General features: G+C 40.2%; 4 protein-coding genes across 4 annotated transcripts; 2 read left to right on the top strand and 2 right to left on the bottom strand.

Moving 5' to 3' along the window:
- The first annotated feature begins 2,841 nt into the window (after positions 1 to 2,841).
- PVX_085930 (rhoptry-associated protein 1, putative) lies at positions 2,842 to 6,139 on the top strand. Its single transcript, XM_001616799.1, has 2 exons — positions 2,842 to 3,568; positions 3,781 to 6,139. Exons 1-2 carry the CDS (start codon positions 3,292 to 3,294, stop codon positions 5,724 to 5,726), a joined length of 2,223 nt encoding a protein of 740 aa, XP_001616849.1. The 5' UTR covers positions 2,842 to 3,291; the 3' UTR covers positions 5,727 to 6,139.
- A 718-nt stretch (positions 6,140 to 6,857) lies between these two features.
- On the bottom strand, positions 6,858 to 7,947 carry PVX_085925 (hypothetical protein, conserved). Its single transcript, XM_001616798.1, has 2 exons — positions 7,381 to 7,947; positions 6,858 to 7,186 (listed from the first exon to the last, which is right to left on the bottom strand). The coding sequence occupies exons 1-2, from the start codon at positions 7,696 to 7,698 to the stop codon at positions 7,115 to 7,117; spliced, it is 390 nt and encodes a 129-aa protein (XP_001616848.1). The 5' UTR covers positions 7,699 to 7,947; the 3' UTR covers positions 6,858 to 7,114.
- A 2,431-nt stretch (positions 7,948 to 10,378) lies between these two features.
- PVX_085920 (eukaryotic translation initiation factor 2 gamma subunit, putative) lies at positions 10,379 to 12,620 on the top strand. Its single transcript, XM_001616797.1, has one exon. The coding sequence runs from the start codon at positions 11,058 to 11,060 to the stop codon at positions 12,453 to 12,455; it is 1,398 nt and encodes a 465-aa protein (XP_001616847.1). The 5' UTR covers positions 10,379 to 11,057; the 3' UTR covers positions 12,456 to 12,620.
- Positions 12,621 to 13,325: 705 nt separating this feature from the next.
- On the bottom strand, positions 13,326 to 15,220 carry PVX_085915 (hypothetical protein, conserved; the record flags this gene model as incomplete). The annotated part of the gene is made up of 2 exons (XM_001616796.1): positions 13,326 to 14,229; positions 14,388 to 15,220. The coding sequence occupies 2 exons, from the start codon at positions 15,218 to 15,220 to the stop codon at positions 14,031 to 14,033; spliced, it is 1,032 nt and encodes a 343-aa protein (XP_001616846.1). The 3' UTR covers positions 13,326 to 14,030.
- Between the last annotated feature and the right edge of the window lie 702 nt (positions 15,221 to 15,922).

Below are 15,922 nucleotides of genomic sequence, written 5' to 3'. Positions count from 1 at the left end.
TAGCAAAATGGCAAAGCAGCAAAGGAGAAAAGGAGCTTTGTACACAGTCCTTGCTCCCTTACGCCCGTATGCATGCACATAAAATGCAGCTCCTATCCAAGCATATATCCCTATACTCACGCACCATGTGTGTTACCTATCTACCCACAGGGAGGTATACGCACAAATGCGCTTAAAATGTATACGGCAAAAAAATACAAGCCAAAAAAAAAATCGTGGGCATGCTGATCTGCTAAGGCATTGCGTAGGCGCCTATTTGTGGGGCTCATCCTTAGGGGCACAAAACTTTCTTTCTTCTTTTTTCCACGTTTGCCCGCACGAAATAATTTATTCAGTGACAGAAACAGAATAGAATGTTGGTCCTCTGTTTTGCACCCCTGAGTTGTGCCTGGGAGCAGGGCTAAAAAACGAGCACCCATTTATTGCAACTTTGCAAAAAAAAAAAAAAGAGCAAACGGGAGAAGTTAAGCTAAGCAGAGCGAAGCGAGGCGAAAAAGGAAATGCCCCCTTTCCATATAAAAGAGAGAGAGAAAGAGAGAAAGGGAGAAAAAAAAGCACATCAATATAAAAATAAATAAAACGTTGCTTTAAAATGTACATAGGAGTTATGAGAATAGCAACTGCGGTGGGCTTTCCCTTTTTTTATTTTTCTTCGTTTGTTATGTATTATCCCACCCAGCTCGACAACCCCCAAATGTTCATTCCATATATGGCAAAAAGGCCTACACACACAGTGAACAAAAATGTACGTTATGTGTACAGATATGAGAAACTATAACATAGTAAGCCTTCTCAAAAAGGAAAAAAAAAAAAAAAATTACCTCCAAAGCTGGCATATACCACACAGCATTAATAATGCATGTGCATACATTTTCCGTTCAGCTTAATTGTGAATTATTTTTTGCGAACTTAAGGAGCAGCGAGATAAACCAGCGCTGCAGAGTGTTCCATTCCCTTGTTCCCATTTTTGCACAAGAGGATGTGATTACACGGCGACATGAAAAAATAGGATGATTTAACTCAGCAAAAGCTGCGGATGCGAATGCAAATGCGCATGCTAATGTGTATGTCTGAGTTTGTTCTTTTTTTTTTTTTTCTTCACAATTGCTGTGATTTATGCAAACGTGGCTATGTACCATTTTTCCCAAATGGGTTTTTCACCCTTTTTTTTCGCTTCGCCTTTTAAGGAAAAAAGAAAAATCACAAATAAAATTCCAACAAGGGGACATCCTTTCCATGTGCACAAAGGTAAACAGCTTCTTAAACAGCAATCTGTTTAGCAAAAATGAAATTACAACTGGAAGCTGCGGATGGTACAACCATGCTGCTATGCTGCTACGTGTTCCTCGTTCACCAATTTTTATTTCCTAACATAATAACCCCTTTTTAATAAAAAAAAAGAAATTCATTTATACGAGGAAGGAGCACATACATGTGTGTAATGTGCATACAAATACATATTTCATTTTTAACTGCTTCTGTTGGTGAATATTTCCCCCCCAAGTTGACCGCGCAACAAATAGTTGCGAGAACGTTGCTAAGACGCGCGCGTCAGTAAATGTTCACACAAGTTTTCCGAAGCGCAGTTGCGACGCGTCGGCAGTTAATTTGGTAAGGGGCATTTGTCATTCTGCGCCAACTGGCGGAGGTAACATTGTGTGCATATTTGCATACATCATCGTTTGGATGTTATTTATTTTGTTTTTTTTTTTTGTTTTATTGTTGTGTTTTTTTCTTTTTTTTTTTTTTCCTTTGGGCCAATTGGCACATTTTCCGCCACGCGGCAAGAATGCGAGACAAACTGCGCCACTTTCAACGTTACTGAAGAGTGAAGCGGAGTTAATGCGCCATCGGGGATATTCGCACAGCGGGGGTAATCCACAGGCAGCGTGAACGCTTTTCAAGATAACTTTCCTTTATCACCACATGCTGATTATGCCATATAATTATGCCATTTATTGGCGCGTTCGCAATTGCAGCTGACCGTTTTAAAAATTAACTTTACACAATTTTGTTGCAAACGGAAAGACGAAAAATCTTCCCACGTTCCTATTTTGAAAGAAAAAAAAAAATTATTCTTCCATTTCGACTCTGTGTGATGAAGTTACAATTTACAGGGGGAACATTTTTTTCTGTTTGCGAAAGATGTATGCACTGCGCAGCACCAGAATGTAGACGCGAGCAAAAAAGAAAAAAAAAAAAAAAAGATTGTTATAGAATGTTTAAATGTTTAAATGTGTAAATGCGTAAATGCGTAAATTCGCAAATGTGCACATGCGCGAACACGTTTCCATGACGATCCAACAATGTGGCAATTTGCGTTGCAAAGGAAAAAGAAAAAACGCCGACCAGGGCAGTGTTGTCTATGCGAAGCAGACCGAGTCGTTCGCGCTTGTCTGTCTGCGGTGCTTTAAAAATGTGGCCATGGGAATTTTCACATTTAAAAACGAAAAAGGAGAAATCGTTGGCAAAGTAGCCGAATGGCAAAGTGGCGAAGTGGCAAAGTGGCGAAATGGCGAAGTGGCAAAGTGGCGAAGTGGCGAAATGGCAAATTACCGGACGAAGGCTGCGCCACGTTGTGCGAAATGCACTGGAAAGCAGAAACGCGATGTCATGGCAAACCAGCGATCACGTGCACGGCTGAAATGTGCCGTTATGCAACGCTCACGTGTAAAAATACGTGCGTGTGTATGTTTCGAAAAGTTAAAAAAAATAAAATAAAATTGCCACAAATTGTTAACATGTGCTGTTTTCGTCAAAACAATTTAAATGAAATAAAAAAAAAATAAAAAAATAAATTGTTCATTTGTAACATTTAAAAAGTTGTGCCATTTTTGCGAAAGAATTATTCTAAATAATTCATTCATGTGTTTAATTTTTTAGAACAAACAGGTGACAGACGTTCCCAACATTGTTATTTCGTTTTTGATTCATTTTCGCTTTAACTTTTCCCTTCATCCACCCGGTCTTTTCTACGATTTTGTGTTTAACCCAATTTTTTTCTGGTGCCATGGCCCGTTGCGACAAGTGCAGCTGAACTGCGACCACCCGCGACCGTCCACAACCACCTGCCACAAACTGTCAGTTGGGGCTAATCTTTGTTCTTTAGACTTTGCGCGGCATAAACGCACCCACATGCGCACGTAAAGCGGTACACGTAAAGCGGTACACGTAAAGCGGTACACACAAATAGGTACACACCAACAGGCACACACCTATATGCACACCCCTCCATGCCATCCGCATAAACAAATTTCCCCCCAAAAGTAGTCACTCCGCGGGTCGAAAAAGATGATAACTTGCGTAAGTTCCCTGCTGGTGCTTTTTTACGCACTCTACCAAAATGTTTCCTCTGGTATACCTATAAATGGGGAAAGGAAAATAGACAACCACAAGGAGCCCGAAGAGTTTAACCCGGATGACATAAATTCGTGGATGAGGTTAGACGATGCAAATTTTCTAAACACGTGGACGAAAAATGTGTCAGATATATCCTTCGTGGAAAGTAAAGCCAGCAAAGAAACGGGTAGTGAGAATGGAGACGCGTCCTCTACCGGATCTGGAAAAGGTAATTGAAGGAAAGAAGCAGTGAGCAGACCGCTCGCGTGCGTCAAGTTGGACTGCTTCTACTGGCGATGGAATGGGCGACGCCGACGAGTTCGGGTTTTTCTCCCGTAGCGCAGCTTCGCCACTGTCCCCTTTTTACAATTCGCCACTGCCCCATTCGCACAATTCGCCGCTTACCCATTCGCACAATTCACCGCTTCCCCCCCCATGCAGACTCCTACGGAGATTGGAACTTCATGACCAACCAGAACGAAGCGGGAAAGCCGGGCAAGCCCAAGTCGAACTCCGGGGAATCGAACGCCAGCTCTTCCGACGGAAAGTCGAGCGCCTCAGCCAAATCTGGGTCCAAATCTGGGTCCAAATATGGAGGCAGCTCCTATTCAGACTATTCAGCCTATGACAGTGGCTCGGCATCCAGTGTTGGCAGCAGAGAATTCGAAAACGAAATGTACGAATTTGCCCTTCAGCACCCCATGGAAAAGTTGACTAAAGAAATGGACATTTTGAAAAATGACTACACAAAGGTGAAGGAAGAAGAAGGAAAAATTTTAGATGAGGAACATAAAGAGATTGAGGAGAAGAGAAAGGAAGAGCGCTTAAAAATGTTGGCAGAAGGAGACGTCGAAAAAAACAAGGGCGACGAGGAAATCAATTTTATAAAACATGATTATACAGATACCCGAATTAGAGGTGGATTCACAGAATTCCTGAGCAATTTAAACCCATTTAAAAAAGAAATCAAACCGATGAAAAAGGAAATCTCATTGATTACCTACATTCCTGATAAGATAGTAAACAAGGAAAAGATCATGAGGGACTTAGGCATTTCTCATAAATATGAACCCTACCAACAGAGCATTCTTTACACCTGCCCAAACAGTGTCTTCTTCTTTGACTCTATGGAAAACCTACGTAAAGAATTAGATAAAAACCATGAAAAGGAAGCCATTACGAATAAAATTTTGGATCATAATAAAGAGTGCTTGAAAAATTTCGGATTATTTGACTTCGAATTACCAGACAATAAAACAAAATTAGGAAATGTAATCGGCTCCATTGGTGAGTATCATGTGAGGTTATACGAAATTGAAAATGATTTGCTAAAATATCAGCCAAGTTTAGACTATATGACCCTCGCAGATGATTACAAATTGGTAAAAAACGATGTAAACACTTTGGAAAATGTCAATTTTTGCTTATTAAATCCTAAAACGTTGGAAGATTTTCTTAAAAAAAAAGAAATCATGGAACTTATGGGAGAAGACCCTATTGCGTATGAAGAGAAATTTACAAAATATATGGAAGAGTCCATCAATTGTCACCTCGAATCTTTGATATATGAAGATTTGGATTCATCACAGGATACCAAAATTGTCTTGAAAAATGTCAAGTCTAAACTATATTTGCTTCAAAATGGATTGACTTATAAGAGCAAAAAATTAATTAACAAACTATTTAACGAAATTCAGAAAAATCCAGAACCCATTTTCGAAAAACTCACATGGATTTACGAAAATATGTACCACTTAAAGAGAGACTACACCTTCTTGGCATTCAAAACTGTTTGTGATAAATACGTTTCCCACAATAGTATTTATACATCCCTCCAAGGAATGACTTCCTATATTATAGAATACACTCGACTTTACGGGGCCTGCTTTAAAAACATAACCATTTACAACGCAGTCATATCTGGTATTCACGAACAGATGAAAAATCTGATGAAGTTAATGCCCAGAAGTGGCCTCCTCTCCGATGTTCACTTCGAAGCTTTACTACACAAAGAGAATAAAAAAATTACGCGAACGGATTACGTCCTCAATGATTACGACCCTAGTGTCAAAGCTTATGCCCTTACCCAGGTGGAAAGACTACCTATGGTCAGCGTCATTAACAGTTTTTTCGAGGCAAAGAAAAAGGCGCTATCAAAAATGCTTGCTCAGATGAAGTTAGATTTATTTACCCTCACAAATGAAGATCTGAAGATCCCAAACGATAAGGGGGCGAATTCAAAGCTGACTGCAAAGCTTATTAGTATTTACAAAGCGGAAATTAAAAAGTACTTCAAGGAAATGCGCGATGATTATGTTTTCCTCATAAAGGCGCGCTACAAGGGTCACTACAAAAAGAACTATTTGCTCTACAAGCGATTGGAGTAGACTGTTCTCCCTACGCAACGCTTCTTAGCATCTTCCACTTTTCAAGCAATTCGAGGGGGGGATATCACCACATGTGTGCGTCTACCATAGAGAGCGGCGCTGCCACGTGGGATGGTCTGTTTTCTCTTTTTAACTATTCGTTTTGCCCCCCTTAGGAAGTTTGCTGCCCGTCAGGCGGGTGCCCCTTTGCATACCCATATAAGTAATTTTTTTTTTTTTTTTTCCCCCCATTCTAGTGAAAGTATCTTTTTTGTTCTTTATTTTTTACGCTTTAATTTTTCCCCTTCCTGTGTATGCTTTATTATTTTTTGTTTTTTGAATTTTTCACCGCAACTTGGCGGTCCGCTTGCTTCTCACCGTGCGCTCCAGCTGATGCGCGGAGCGGCCGCAGAACGTTACACATGGAACACTTCGCCCCGTTCGTGGAACCGCAAATAGGCACGAGAAAAACTGAATAGGACACTCCTCTGTGTTTGTGTGAATATCCTCTCTTTAAAGAACTCTGTCTATGAATTGTTTAACATTTTAATGCCCTTCCCAGTGGTGTCCTATGTGGCTAGGCATTTCCCCAGAAGTATACCCCCCATCTGTTTGCGCTTTGCCATAAAGGCACTCTCTTTATTAACAAAGAAAATGGAGCTTCTTTCAGGAATAGCTTCATTTTTTCTTTATTGGCAAAACAGCTCGGCACTGAATTCGAGTCCGTTGTGTGGACACAACTAATGCATTTCCGTGTGTACGCCTTTTTTGCTAGCGCGTTGGGGAGAGCTCCCCCCAAAAAAAAGGGAGAAAATAGAAAAATGTCATCCTAATCACACGCAAAGGTGTGTTAACAATTTGGGGTCTACTGCAAAGTTGCAAAAGGAAGTTTGCATCACCAGATTGTTTACTACCTCTTTTGTGCAAATTTGAAAGAGGTTATTCCAACAATTTGGAAATAATTTTTTTTTTTTTTTTTTTTTGGAGCGAAATACATTGTGAGGATTTCAATAAAGCACGATCAGCGTCACTGCCATGTGGCAAACTAAGGTTCGATGAAAAACCATTCGGTGGTAGGGAAGCAGAACAAATGGACATACATAAAAAAAAAATTATATTCTAATTTGACGTGCCCCTTTTTTTTTGGCAGCTGGGGCGAGTTCACCATTGGACTTGCTTCTCAGTTCCCTGCCAGCACAGGTGTGCAAGCGTATACGTACATCATACGTACGATCGTGCATCTCCTCCCCCGAGCAACATTAAAAAACGTGGGAATACATATAACATTTGGGGTGACTCCTCCAAAGGGCAAGTCTATCCGGTGCTGCGAATAGGGGGATGCCTCGATAGCTAACTATTCCGCGTAGCTAGGTCACTCATAACCGCTGGGTTCCTTTTTATAGAAATGTCTACTTGCCCGTTTTTAATCTCTTCCTAATTTTTCTGACCGAACGGCAATCTGGACGGGCTCCGTTGTTCGCCTAGGAGAAGTAAAAGGGGGGAGGTGCCAACGGGGACATTTGAAAGAGACGTGCAATGGGAAGAAGCCGATATGTACAAGTAAAGAAAAAAAAAAGTTACAAAAAAGGGGGGGCGCGAAAAATCGTTCAAAAGATGTTCAACTTTAGCATGACATAAATTGGGGAGAGTCTAATGGGGCAAAAATGATGCATACCTTTTTGGGGTATCTGGCGCCTGGGCTTCTATTCCAAAAAAGGAGCGTCTGTTTGGAGGTGTCCTCAGGTGAAGCTTCTTCACTCACCTTTTCTTTATTACCAATTAAAATGTTGCCATTTAAAAATATTGAGAAGGTGTAATTTTCCACCGTATGCTTATTTGCAGAATGTAAGTTAGGTAAAAAAAAAGTTCCCTTTTGACCCCATTTTTCGTCTAGGGAAGGCGCCGTTCTCCTCACCTTCATAGTTGAGAGTATCACATCTCGAAAAGGGGCACTGTTGCAAATGTAATTTTTTACTTTTGCGACTTTATTCATTTTGTAAAAAAGGGGGGAAAAAGGAGAGGCAAGTGGAGAGGCAAATGGAGAAGCAAATGAAGAAGCAAAAGCGAAGTATCATCCCCTTGCCACTTATTTCTTAATCGTTAGGAACCGAAACAAATGCGCCTTGCGATGCTTCACATGTGGAGATAAAACCGACTTTTTTTTCCTCCCCTATTTTGCGGCCCTTCGCTTTGATCTATTTCCTGCGTTCACCGTTACGCAGCGGGGTGCCTTTCGCACGTAAGTACACTTGAAAAGATTTATAAGAATCGAAAAATGGGAAGACGTTTTTTATTTTTATTCGAGTAACTCATCATATCAGAGTCACGCAGGAGGGCGTTCCACATTATGGAGATGCTTTATCCTTTCGGAAGTACGAAAAGGTTTTATTGTAAAATTGAGACTGTGGATGGAAAAAAAAAAAAAAAAAAAAACGCATTATGTTGTAGCTTCGACAAGGCATTTCAAAGTGATGGCACACTTTCGCGAAATATAAAATTTGCTCATATGACCCTCCTTTTTTTGCAGTTGCGAAAGAGGGAGTGTAAGATTATTTCTATGTTTATGGCACTTTTGCAGCAACGGTAATGTGTTGTCGGGGGAGAGGCAGAACAGCGTGTATACACACACATCATACATGTTTGTCTGCGCGCCTGGAGGGAATTATCTTTGGGGCACCTTTTTTTTTTTGCGATATTTTCGTATCCATCAGAACAGCTTTGTTCATTCTTTCCCGCTGTTGCGTATGGACAGGGTACAACTATCTGCATTCCCCGAGCGATAGCACTTTGCTATATGCAGAAATTGTAAAAAAAAATAAACAAAGACGTGACCACATTTTTACTTTTATTTTACTTTTATTCTGTTTTATTTTATTTTTACTTTTTTTTTTGCTGCAATGTCGCCAAGCATGTGCGCCCTTCAGGCTCTCCCCCTTGGCTGGACATACCTTTGGATGTGCAAAAGGGTGTAGCACCTGAATTTTTGTATGTGCTAGGTGGGCACTTCCGTGTGTACATTGTGTAATGTTTAAGGGGCCAACTTAATGGGCAAATTAATGGGCAATATTTTCTACAGATCGGATATCAACTTGGTTTTATGGCAAAACAGGCATCTTTAAAAAGGGGAAAACAAACAAACAACGCGGATGTTGTGTTCCCATTAATGTAGAACGGTAAGGCAAAAGTCGTTTTATCAAATTTTCGGAAAAAAAAAAAAAATTCAGTAGTCTCTTTCCTTCTCGGTTTCGTATGACACAAAATTTGCCGCTTTCAATTTTTGGGATAAAAAACGCAACGGCAACGCTGCTGCGTGTGGGGCAAGCATATGTATACCACCTATGTGTACACAAAGGAAGGGAAAAAAAAAAAGGAAGCAAAAGTAAAGCGCAAAAAGGAAGTACAGCAAAATGGAGGGAAAAATAACAAAATAATATAACCGAAATATACCAACGAACGAACAGATAAATAGTAACCACCAAAAAGAGTGAACAAATGGGCGCGCAAATGGTGTAAAATAAATAACTTAAGCTTTTGCCCCCACCGCGGTCGAAGAGTGTATACACGCATACATATACCTAGGCATATAAACAGGTTTATGCGTATACATGAGCGTATGTCCCCTCTGTGGTTGCCTTTATATGCTGCGTATGCGCAATGCTGCCTGGTGAGCAATACAGAAAAAATTGCTGGGGTCCCTGCCCATTAAAAATCGAGGAAATCCACTATTCGGCAATTTGGCAGTTCAGCAATTTGCCAATTTGCCCATTAGCCAAGTCGCATACTGAAGCAAATTGTCACACTAGCGTGTACGAAAAAAAAATAAATAAATATAAAAAAAAAAAATTTACTCGATTAACTTTAAAGGGTTACGGCAAAACGACGTAATTGTACAGGACCTCAACTTGAGCTTGGTACACGTGCTATAGTGGTATATTATACATAGTGGAAGGAAGGATGCGCGAAAAAAAAAGCAAGCCGGAGAAGGGGGGAAGCCTCGTCCTGGATCAAGCGGGAGTGCACATACGCACGGCATGGTGACTATGCACGAAGGTGTTATCGCACGCGCCACGTATGTTATACGTGCCATCTGTATGCACGTATGTACGAGTCACATATACATATGTACGTGTCACTTATACGTATGTATGTATATATTATACCACCCGCGTATGCGCCTTGGAGCGCGGGCCGCAGCCGTACACCCGCTCGAACGAGAATAAGAGTAATTTATTTTTTTTAAAAAAACATCCATCCGAGCAATAGAGCAACAATTCTTTTTTTTTTTTTTAAGGGAAAAAAGTAGATGAGAGTAAATTAATAATTCAAGAATTTTCTCCATTAATGAAAAAAAAAAAAAAAAAAAAATTCATATTTTTACAAACGCCAAGTTATATAATAACTGTATTGTGATAACACTGCCAGGAGCGTACATATATATATACATTCATATATACATTCATATATACATACATATATACATACATACATACATACATACATATATACATACATACATACATATATACATACGTATATACAATTTTGTTAGCCGCACGAATGTTTTGAACGCCTACGTACACGTGCGTATATACTTCCATACATACGTGTATGCAGAAACGTCCTTTGTACTGAGAATTACCACTCATGTGACGCGCGTCATAATTACATATATAGGAGAAAACTTTGCTCAGATACACGCTCGCGCGCGCATGCATTTATATGCGTACGTGCCTTCAGGCGTACATGCGTTCCACGCGTTCATCGTATAAATACCCCCTTTGCTGCGCCGGCTCAGTATTTACAAGCAAACGCGTCGAAATTATCGCGCGCGAAGGGTACGCATGTATGTACGTACATACGTATATATATTCAGGAGGAAGCAGCTCTCGTGGTATTTCCACGCCCATTCGAAAGTGAAGAAACCCGCGCGAGGCACGCTGCAGGCCAGAATTAAGTAGTATAGCTCCCCGGGGGGTGCAGCCGAAGCTTTGTTCTTATGTCGTATACCCACGCGTATATGCAAGCGCGAAGGATTCTATCTTCAGCATTTAAAACTATGAGCTATAGCTTCTTATCATTTGTGCAAATTTGTTTAACATCGATCTGATTTTAGTAACCATATGTTTGCTTCGTCCACCAGCCCCCCGCACCCTTCGCGCAGCTGCCTGTTTTTATTTTTGTGCACCTGTTGACCGATCTTGGATAAACCACCCAGTTGCAACGCACGAGCTGTGCTGCCGCCGCCCACGTTTTTCTGGTTTTCCTCTTTTTCGTTTTTTTCCTCCTTTTGGACGTTTTCCTTTTTTTTTCCTTTTTTCCCTCCCCCGCGTTTTCCCCGCCTGCGAACCTAAAATGAATATTAATGAGAAGGACAAACTGGCCGAGCAGAACTTAGAAACGCTAGACGTAACCAAGCTAACCCCCCTAAGCGAAGATGTCATAAGCAGGCAAGCCACGATCAACCTGGGCACGATAGGGCATGTGGCCCATGGAAAGTCAACGCTCGTTCATGCCATATCCGGGGTGCACACAGTCAGATTCAAGCACGAGAAGGAGAGAAATATTACCATCAAATTGGGGTATGCGAATGCAAAAATTTATAAATGCACAAACCCGGATTGCCTACCCCCAGAATGTTACAGGTCATACGAAAGTAGCAAAGAAGATGATCCAATATGCCCTCGTGAAAATTGTCAACACAAAATGAAATTATTAAGACACGTCTCCTTTGTTGATTGCCCAGGACATGACATTTTAATGGCAACCATGTTAAACGGTGCAGCAGTTATGGATGCAGCTCTCTTACTAGTTGCAGGGAATGAGTCCTGTCCACAGCCACAGACATCCGAACATTTAGCTGCCGTAGAAATTATGAGATTAAAGCATATTTTAATTTTACAAAATAAGGTAGAATTAATTAAGGAAGAACAAGCCTTAAAGCAGCAGGAAGAAATTAGAAACTTCGTTTCTGGTACGGCAGCTGATAGTGCGCCCATCATCCCTATCAGCGCTGTGTTAAAATACAACATCGATGTGGTATGTGAGTACATAGTTACACAGATAAGTATACCGAAGAGGGACTTCATATCATCCCCACACATGATTGTCATTAGATCATTCGATGTGAACAAGCCCGGAGAAGATATAGAAACTTTACAAGGCGGGGTTGCGGGAGGGAGTATTCTACATGGTGTGTTAAAAGTGGGGGATAAGATCGAAATACGACCTGGTATTATTTCGAAAGATGAAAAGGGAGAAATTACCTGCAGACCTATCATTTCGCAAATATTGTCTATGTTTGCTGAAAATAATAATTTAAAATATGCCGTCCCTGGTGGACTGATTGGAGTTGGAACCCGAATTGATCCCATTTTAACGAGAGCTGATCGATTGGTTGGTCAGGTTATTGGGCATTTAAATAAATTACCAGACTGTTTTGCGGAAATTGAAATTTCCTACTATTTGTTGAGAAGATTATTAGGGGTGAAATCTCAGGATGGAGAAAAAAATACAAAGGTGGCAAAATTAAAAAATGGAGAATTCTTAATGATTAATATTGGGTCTACTTCCATTGGGTGTAGAGTCACAGGTATTAAATCTGAGCTAGCCAAGTTGGAATTAACCGGCCCGGTGTGCACAAAAATCGGCGACAAAATTGCCCTAAGCAGGAGAGTCGACAAGCACTGGCGTTTGATTGGATGGGGGCAGATCAACAAGGGCAAGCCCCTCGAGCTGCAGGAGCCAATTTAAGCCAACCGAGGGTTCACTGCTTGTTCTGCGGAGGGGCATTTGTGCATGCGCATGCTAATACGTACATATATATATGTGTATATATGTGTGCGCCCCCATGTACCATACGCTAACGGGTGTACCTCTCTGCGCGCCCCCTTTTTTCCCCAAGGAGCCCCCTATTTTTGTTTAAACTTTTCTTTTTAATTTTTAATACCCACGCCAAATGATTTTTATGAAAATTTCCAAAGCTTCTTAATGTATATGTCAACTCGGAAGGACTGACTTGTGCATGCTTATGTGTATGCAAATGCCTATGCACATGCGTTTGCAATGCGTTTGCAGTGCGTTTGCAGTGCGCTTGCGCATGTGCGTGCATATGTTCCAATGTATACTATACGTGTGCGTATGTGTATGTATTAATGTGAGACACTCTAAGAATTTGTTAAACACATAACACAGCTGCATAGTTTATTGTGCACTGATTTAAATTTTCAAATTAAAGAAAGATTCCATTTTTTTCTCTTTTTTGTGAAATAATTAAATCTATGAAAAATGCCACAAATGGGTCCCCCCCGAAGTTGTACACGTCAGTGGAGGTACACTTTTGCAAAATAAAAAAAAAAAAAAAAGCCACACAGGTGTGATAGTATGATAGTATACACGTGTAGCCCCAAAGCGTTGATGGTGTATAATGTGTTCGTGAAAGGTGACACTTTCGCGGGGCATTACATAAAATGCGAGTGCACATGGGCACAGTTGCACGTACGTGTGTGTATATATATGTATATATGCGTATGTGCGCCCACCCCCAGTGCAGTGTACCCGTGGACATGCGCTAAAACGCTGCTGAAAATGTGAACTAAAAAACGAAATGTAAAAAAATTAAAAAAAAGGAACTCCAGAGATTCACAGAAATTGTCATTTTGTTGGTACAGCTTGGAATAAATCGTTACTCATAAGGTGGGCGAGAGGCACAGCAGCGGTGTACATGTATATAGAAAAAAATAAAAAAAAAAAGGAATAGCCTAAACGTATATGTAAAATCGCACTCGCATTCCTTTAAAAATTAACACATTTAACACAAACATAGGTGGGGCAAAAGGTCCGTAAACTGTAAAGGTGGAGGGCTTTTTAATTCACTAAGCTGATCTATGCATGTGTATACATATATACGGCGTGCACACTTGTTTGTTAAAAAGGAAAGAGAGGGGAGGGGGGTCGGCACACACGTGCGCACAGTTATATGCTTGTTTGCATATCTGTGTGCGTAAGAGTGAGTCATTAAAAAAAAAATTATGGTCAAGGAAAAATGAAGCCAAATGTGAAAAAAAATAAAATAAAATAAAATAACAGTTTGTAGTGCTTTTTTTTTTTTTTCTCACTCTTTTGAGCCAACGTAGTATTCTTCCACTACGGGCCTGCAAAATTACACAGACCCGTATGTGCACATCCGTGCCCACGTTACGTACCCGCATAAATCGTCCTGCTTCCTATTGGGGCGCCTCATAAAACTTCCTCCGTTACATGCTTGCAAACTCAAATGAACGGTTTGCCTATACAGCCGCGTAAATACTTGCCCGCTTGGCAAACATTTTAAAAAATAAATTCACGCTTTAACGTTATTATTGACTGCATAGGATTTGAAAATACAAAGTTAAAAAATAAAAAGTATTTATTCGAGTCATTCACCTTGTCAAAGGATAAGAAGTTGACGTGGACGTTCCTGTCTTTGTCGATTTTTACGCTGAACTTCCTGTTGGGGCTGAGGTTGTCGTATATGTACTCGTAGGACCTGAGAGGGGGGCGCGGGCGAAAGGTTACACGTGCGGCTGGTAAAAACATGCCCATTGCAGAAGCGCATTGCAGAAGTGTACTACACATGCGTATTGCGAAGCGCATTGCACATGCGTACACATACAAACGTGCGCGCTGCATCGCGCGAGGCATTACTTGTCCTTGAAGTTAAAAATGGGCGTAAAGACGTTGTTGTTGTACTTGAGGGAGAGGCACACCGAGCCGTCGTAGTCATTTTTGTTGTTGCGCTCGATTATGATCTTGTTGTTAAAGCTTATGTTGTCACCGTACTTGTTGTAGTATTCGTACAGCTTGCTCTCCAAATTTACCAGCGCCTTTTCATTTTTGAAGTCATAATTTGCATTCACATAAAAATTGTCGAAGAATTGGAAAAAGCTCACCCTTTTTATAATATCGATCGTGTTGAACTCCCCCTTGATAATCGTGTTGTACGCATTTGCGTATGCATTTATGTACACCACCTTTGGAAGTTGATACACAATGTTCGCCCCCAAGTTGCTATTTTTTAACAGAGGAATGTTTACGTCAAGTCCTAATTCGTCTACACAAAAAAAGTTATTTTTATTGAAATTTAAAAAGTTGGTGAAAATTTCTTGGTGATCTGTTATGCTGGTGCCAGCGGAGCTCCCACTTTTGTCCTCCTCCTCCCCCTCTTTACTTTCCTTTTCTTTAACTACAACTTTGACAGGTACATCTTCGCTTCTCTCCTTAATGCTGATATTTGCGTAAACGCTTAACCTATCTTTGTACAATCGCTTCCTAAATTTGGTGTATAAATTTATTTTTTTGATGTTGTCTTTTAAGTACTTATCTGACTTCAAAAGACTCAACGTGTTGTAAAAGTCTAATATATCTTTTTTTATTTTATTGGAACTCAACGTATATTTTTGGTTTCCTATTTGTAAATTTATACATGACACATTATTCAACAGAAAAAAAACGACAAAAAAGAAATATGCTATGGACATATTTGCTATTGTGTGTGACATCAAGGATTGTGCAGGTTTGCAAAAAAAAAAAAAAAAAGAAGGAAGTTTTTACAATATTTTCTTTCTTTCTTTCTTTTTTTTTTTTTTTTTTTTTTTTTATTTCCGCTTCTTCGCCTTTCTCTTCCACTTTCGCTTGTTTCATAACATACGGTTTACGTTCTTCCTCTTTTCGAAATACACTTCATAAATACTCATCTAGAACAAACTGAAGAGTTCTTTTGTGTACGTTTTTTTTGTTTCCTTTTTGTATCGTTATACATAGTGCTTCTTAATCACATTGTACGAAAAAAGGGGGAGGAATGAGGCGGGAAAAAAAAAAAAATTGTACTAGGGAGAAGGGGAAAAAATAAAATCGTATACATAAACTTGTGAGAGAAAAACGAAATATTGCTTCTTACATAATCGAGTAGCAAAATAAAAATCTAAAACATTGCAAAAAAGGTTAAAAGTGTACATTCTCGTTCATACATTTTGTACGCGTGTCAGCAAAGAACTGCCTTGAGAAATTTGCTTCCCTCATTCTGTGCATACGCGCCGTGTGATATGCACGCTGGAGTGTACACTCTCATGTATGTGCCTTTTTTGTGCTTGCCAGTGTTTCCATCGGTTGATTGCAAAGATCTGCGCATCTTAACATATCAGCAGTTAGCAGGTCAGCATCGTTAGCCCTTTTTAATTAGC

The sequence above is a fragment of the Plasmodium vivax genome, chromosome 13, assembly GCF_000002415.2.
Source record: "Plasmodium vivax chromosome 13, whole genome shotgun sequence".
Lineage (NCBI taxonomy): Eukaryota > Apicomplexa > Aconoidasida > Haemosporida > Plasmodiidae > Plasmodium > Plasmodium vivax.
This window is presented reverse-complemented; position numbering and strand designations above follow the sequence as displayed.

Excerpts from the sequence above, each read along its gene's own strand:
- PVX_085930 (XM_001616799.1), top strand. The coding sequence starts at position 3,292 with ATGATAACTTGCGTAAGTTCCCTGCTGGTGCTTTTTTACGCACTCTAC. Across the intron at positions 3,569-3,780 it reads CTCTACCGGATCTGGAAAAG|ACTCCTACGGAGATTGGAAC; the intron begins GTAATTGAAGGA and ends CCCCCCATGCAG.
- PVX_085925 (XM_001616798.1), bottom strand. The coding sequence starts at position 7,698 with ATGAATAAAGTCGCAAAAGTAAAAAATTACATTTGCAACAGTGCCCCT. Across the intron at positions 7,187-7,380 it reads GCGCCAGATACCCCAAAAAG|GCGAACAACGGAGCCCGTCC; the intron begins GTATGCATCATT and ends TACTTCTCCTAG.
- PVX_085920 (XM_001616797.1), top strand. The coding sequence starts at position 11,058 with ATGAATATTAATGAGAAGGACAAACTGGCCGAGCAGAACTTAGAAACG.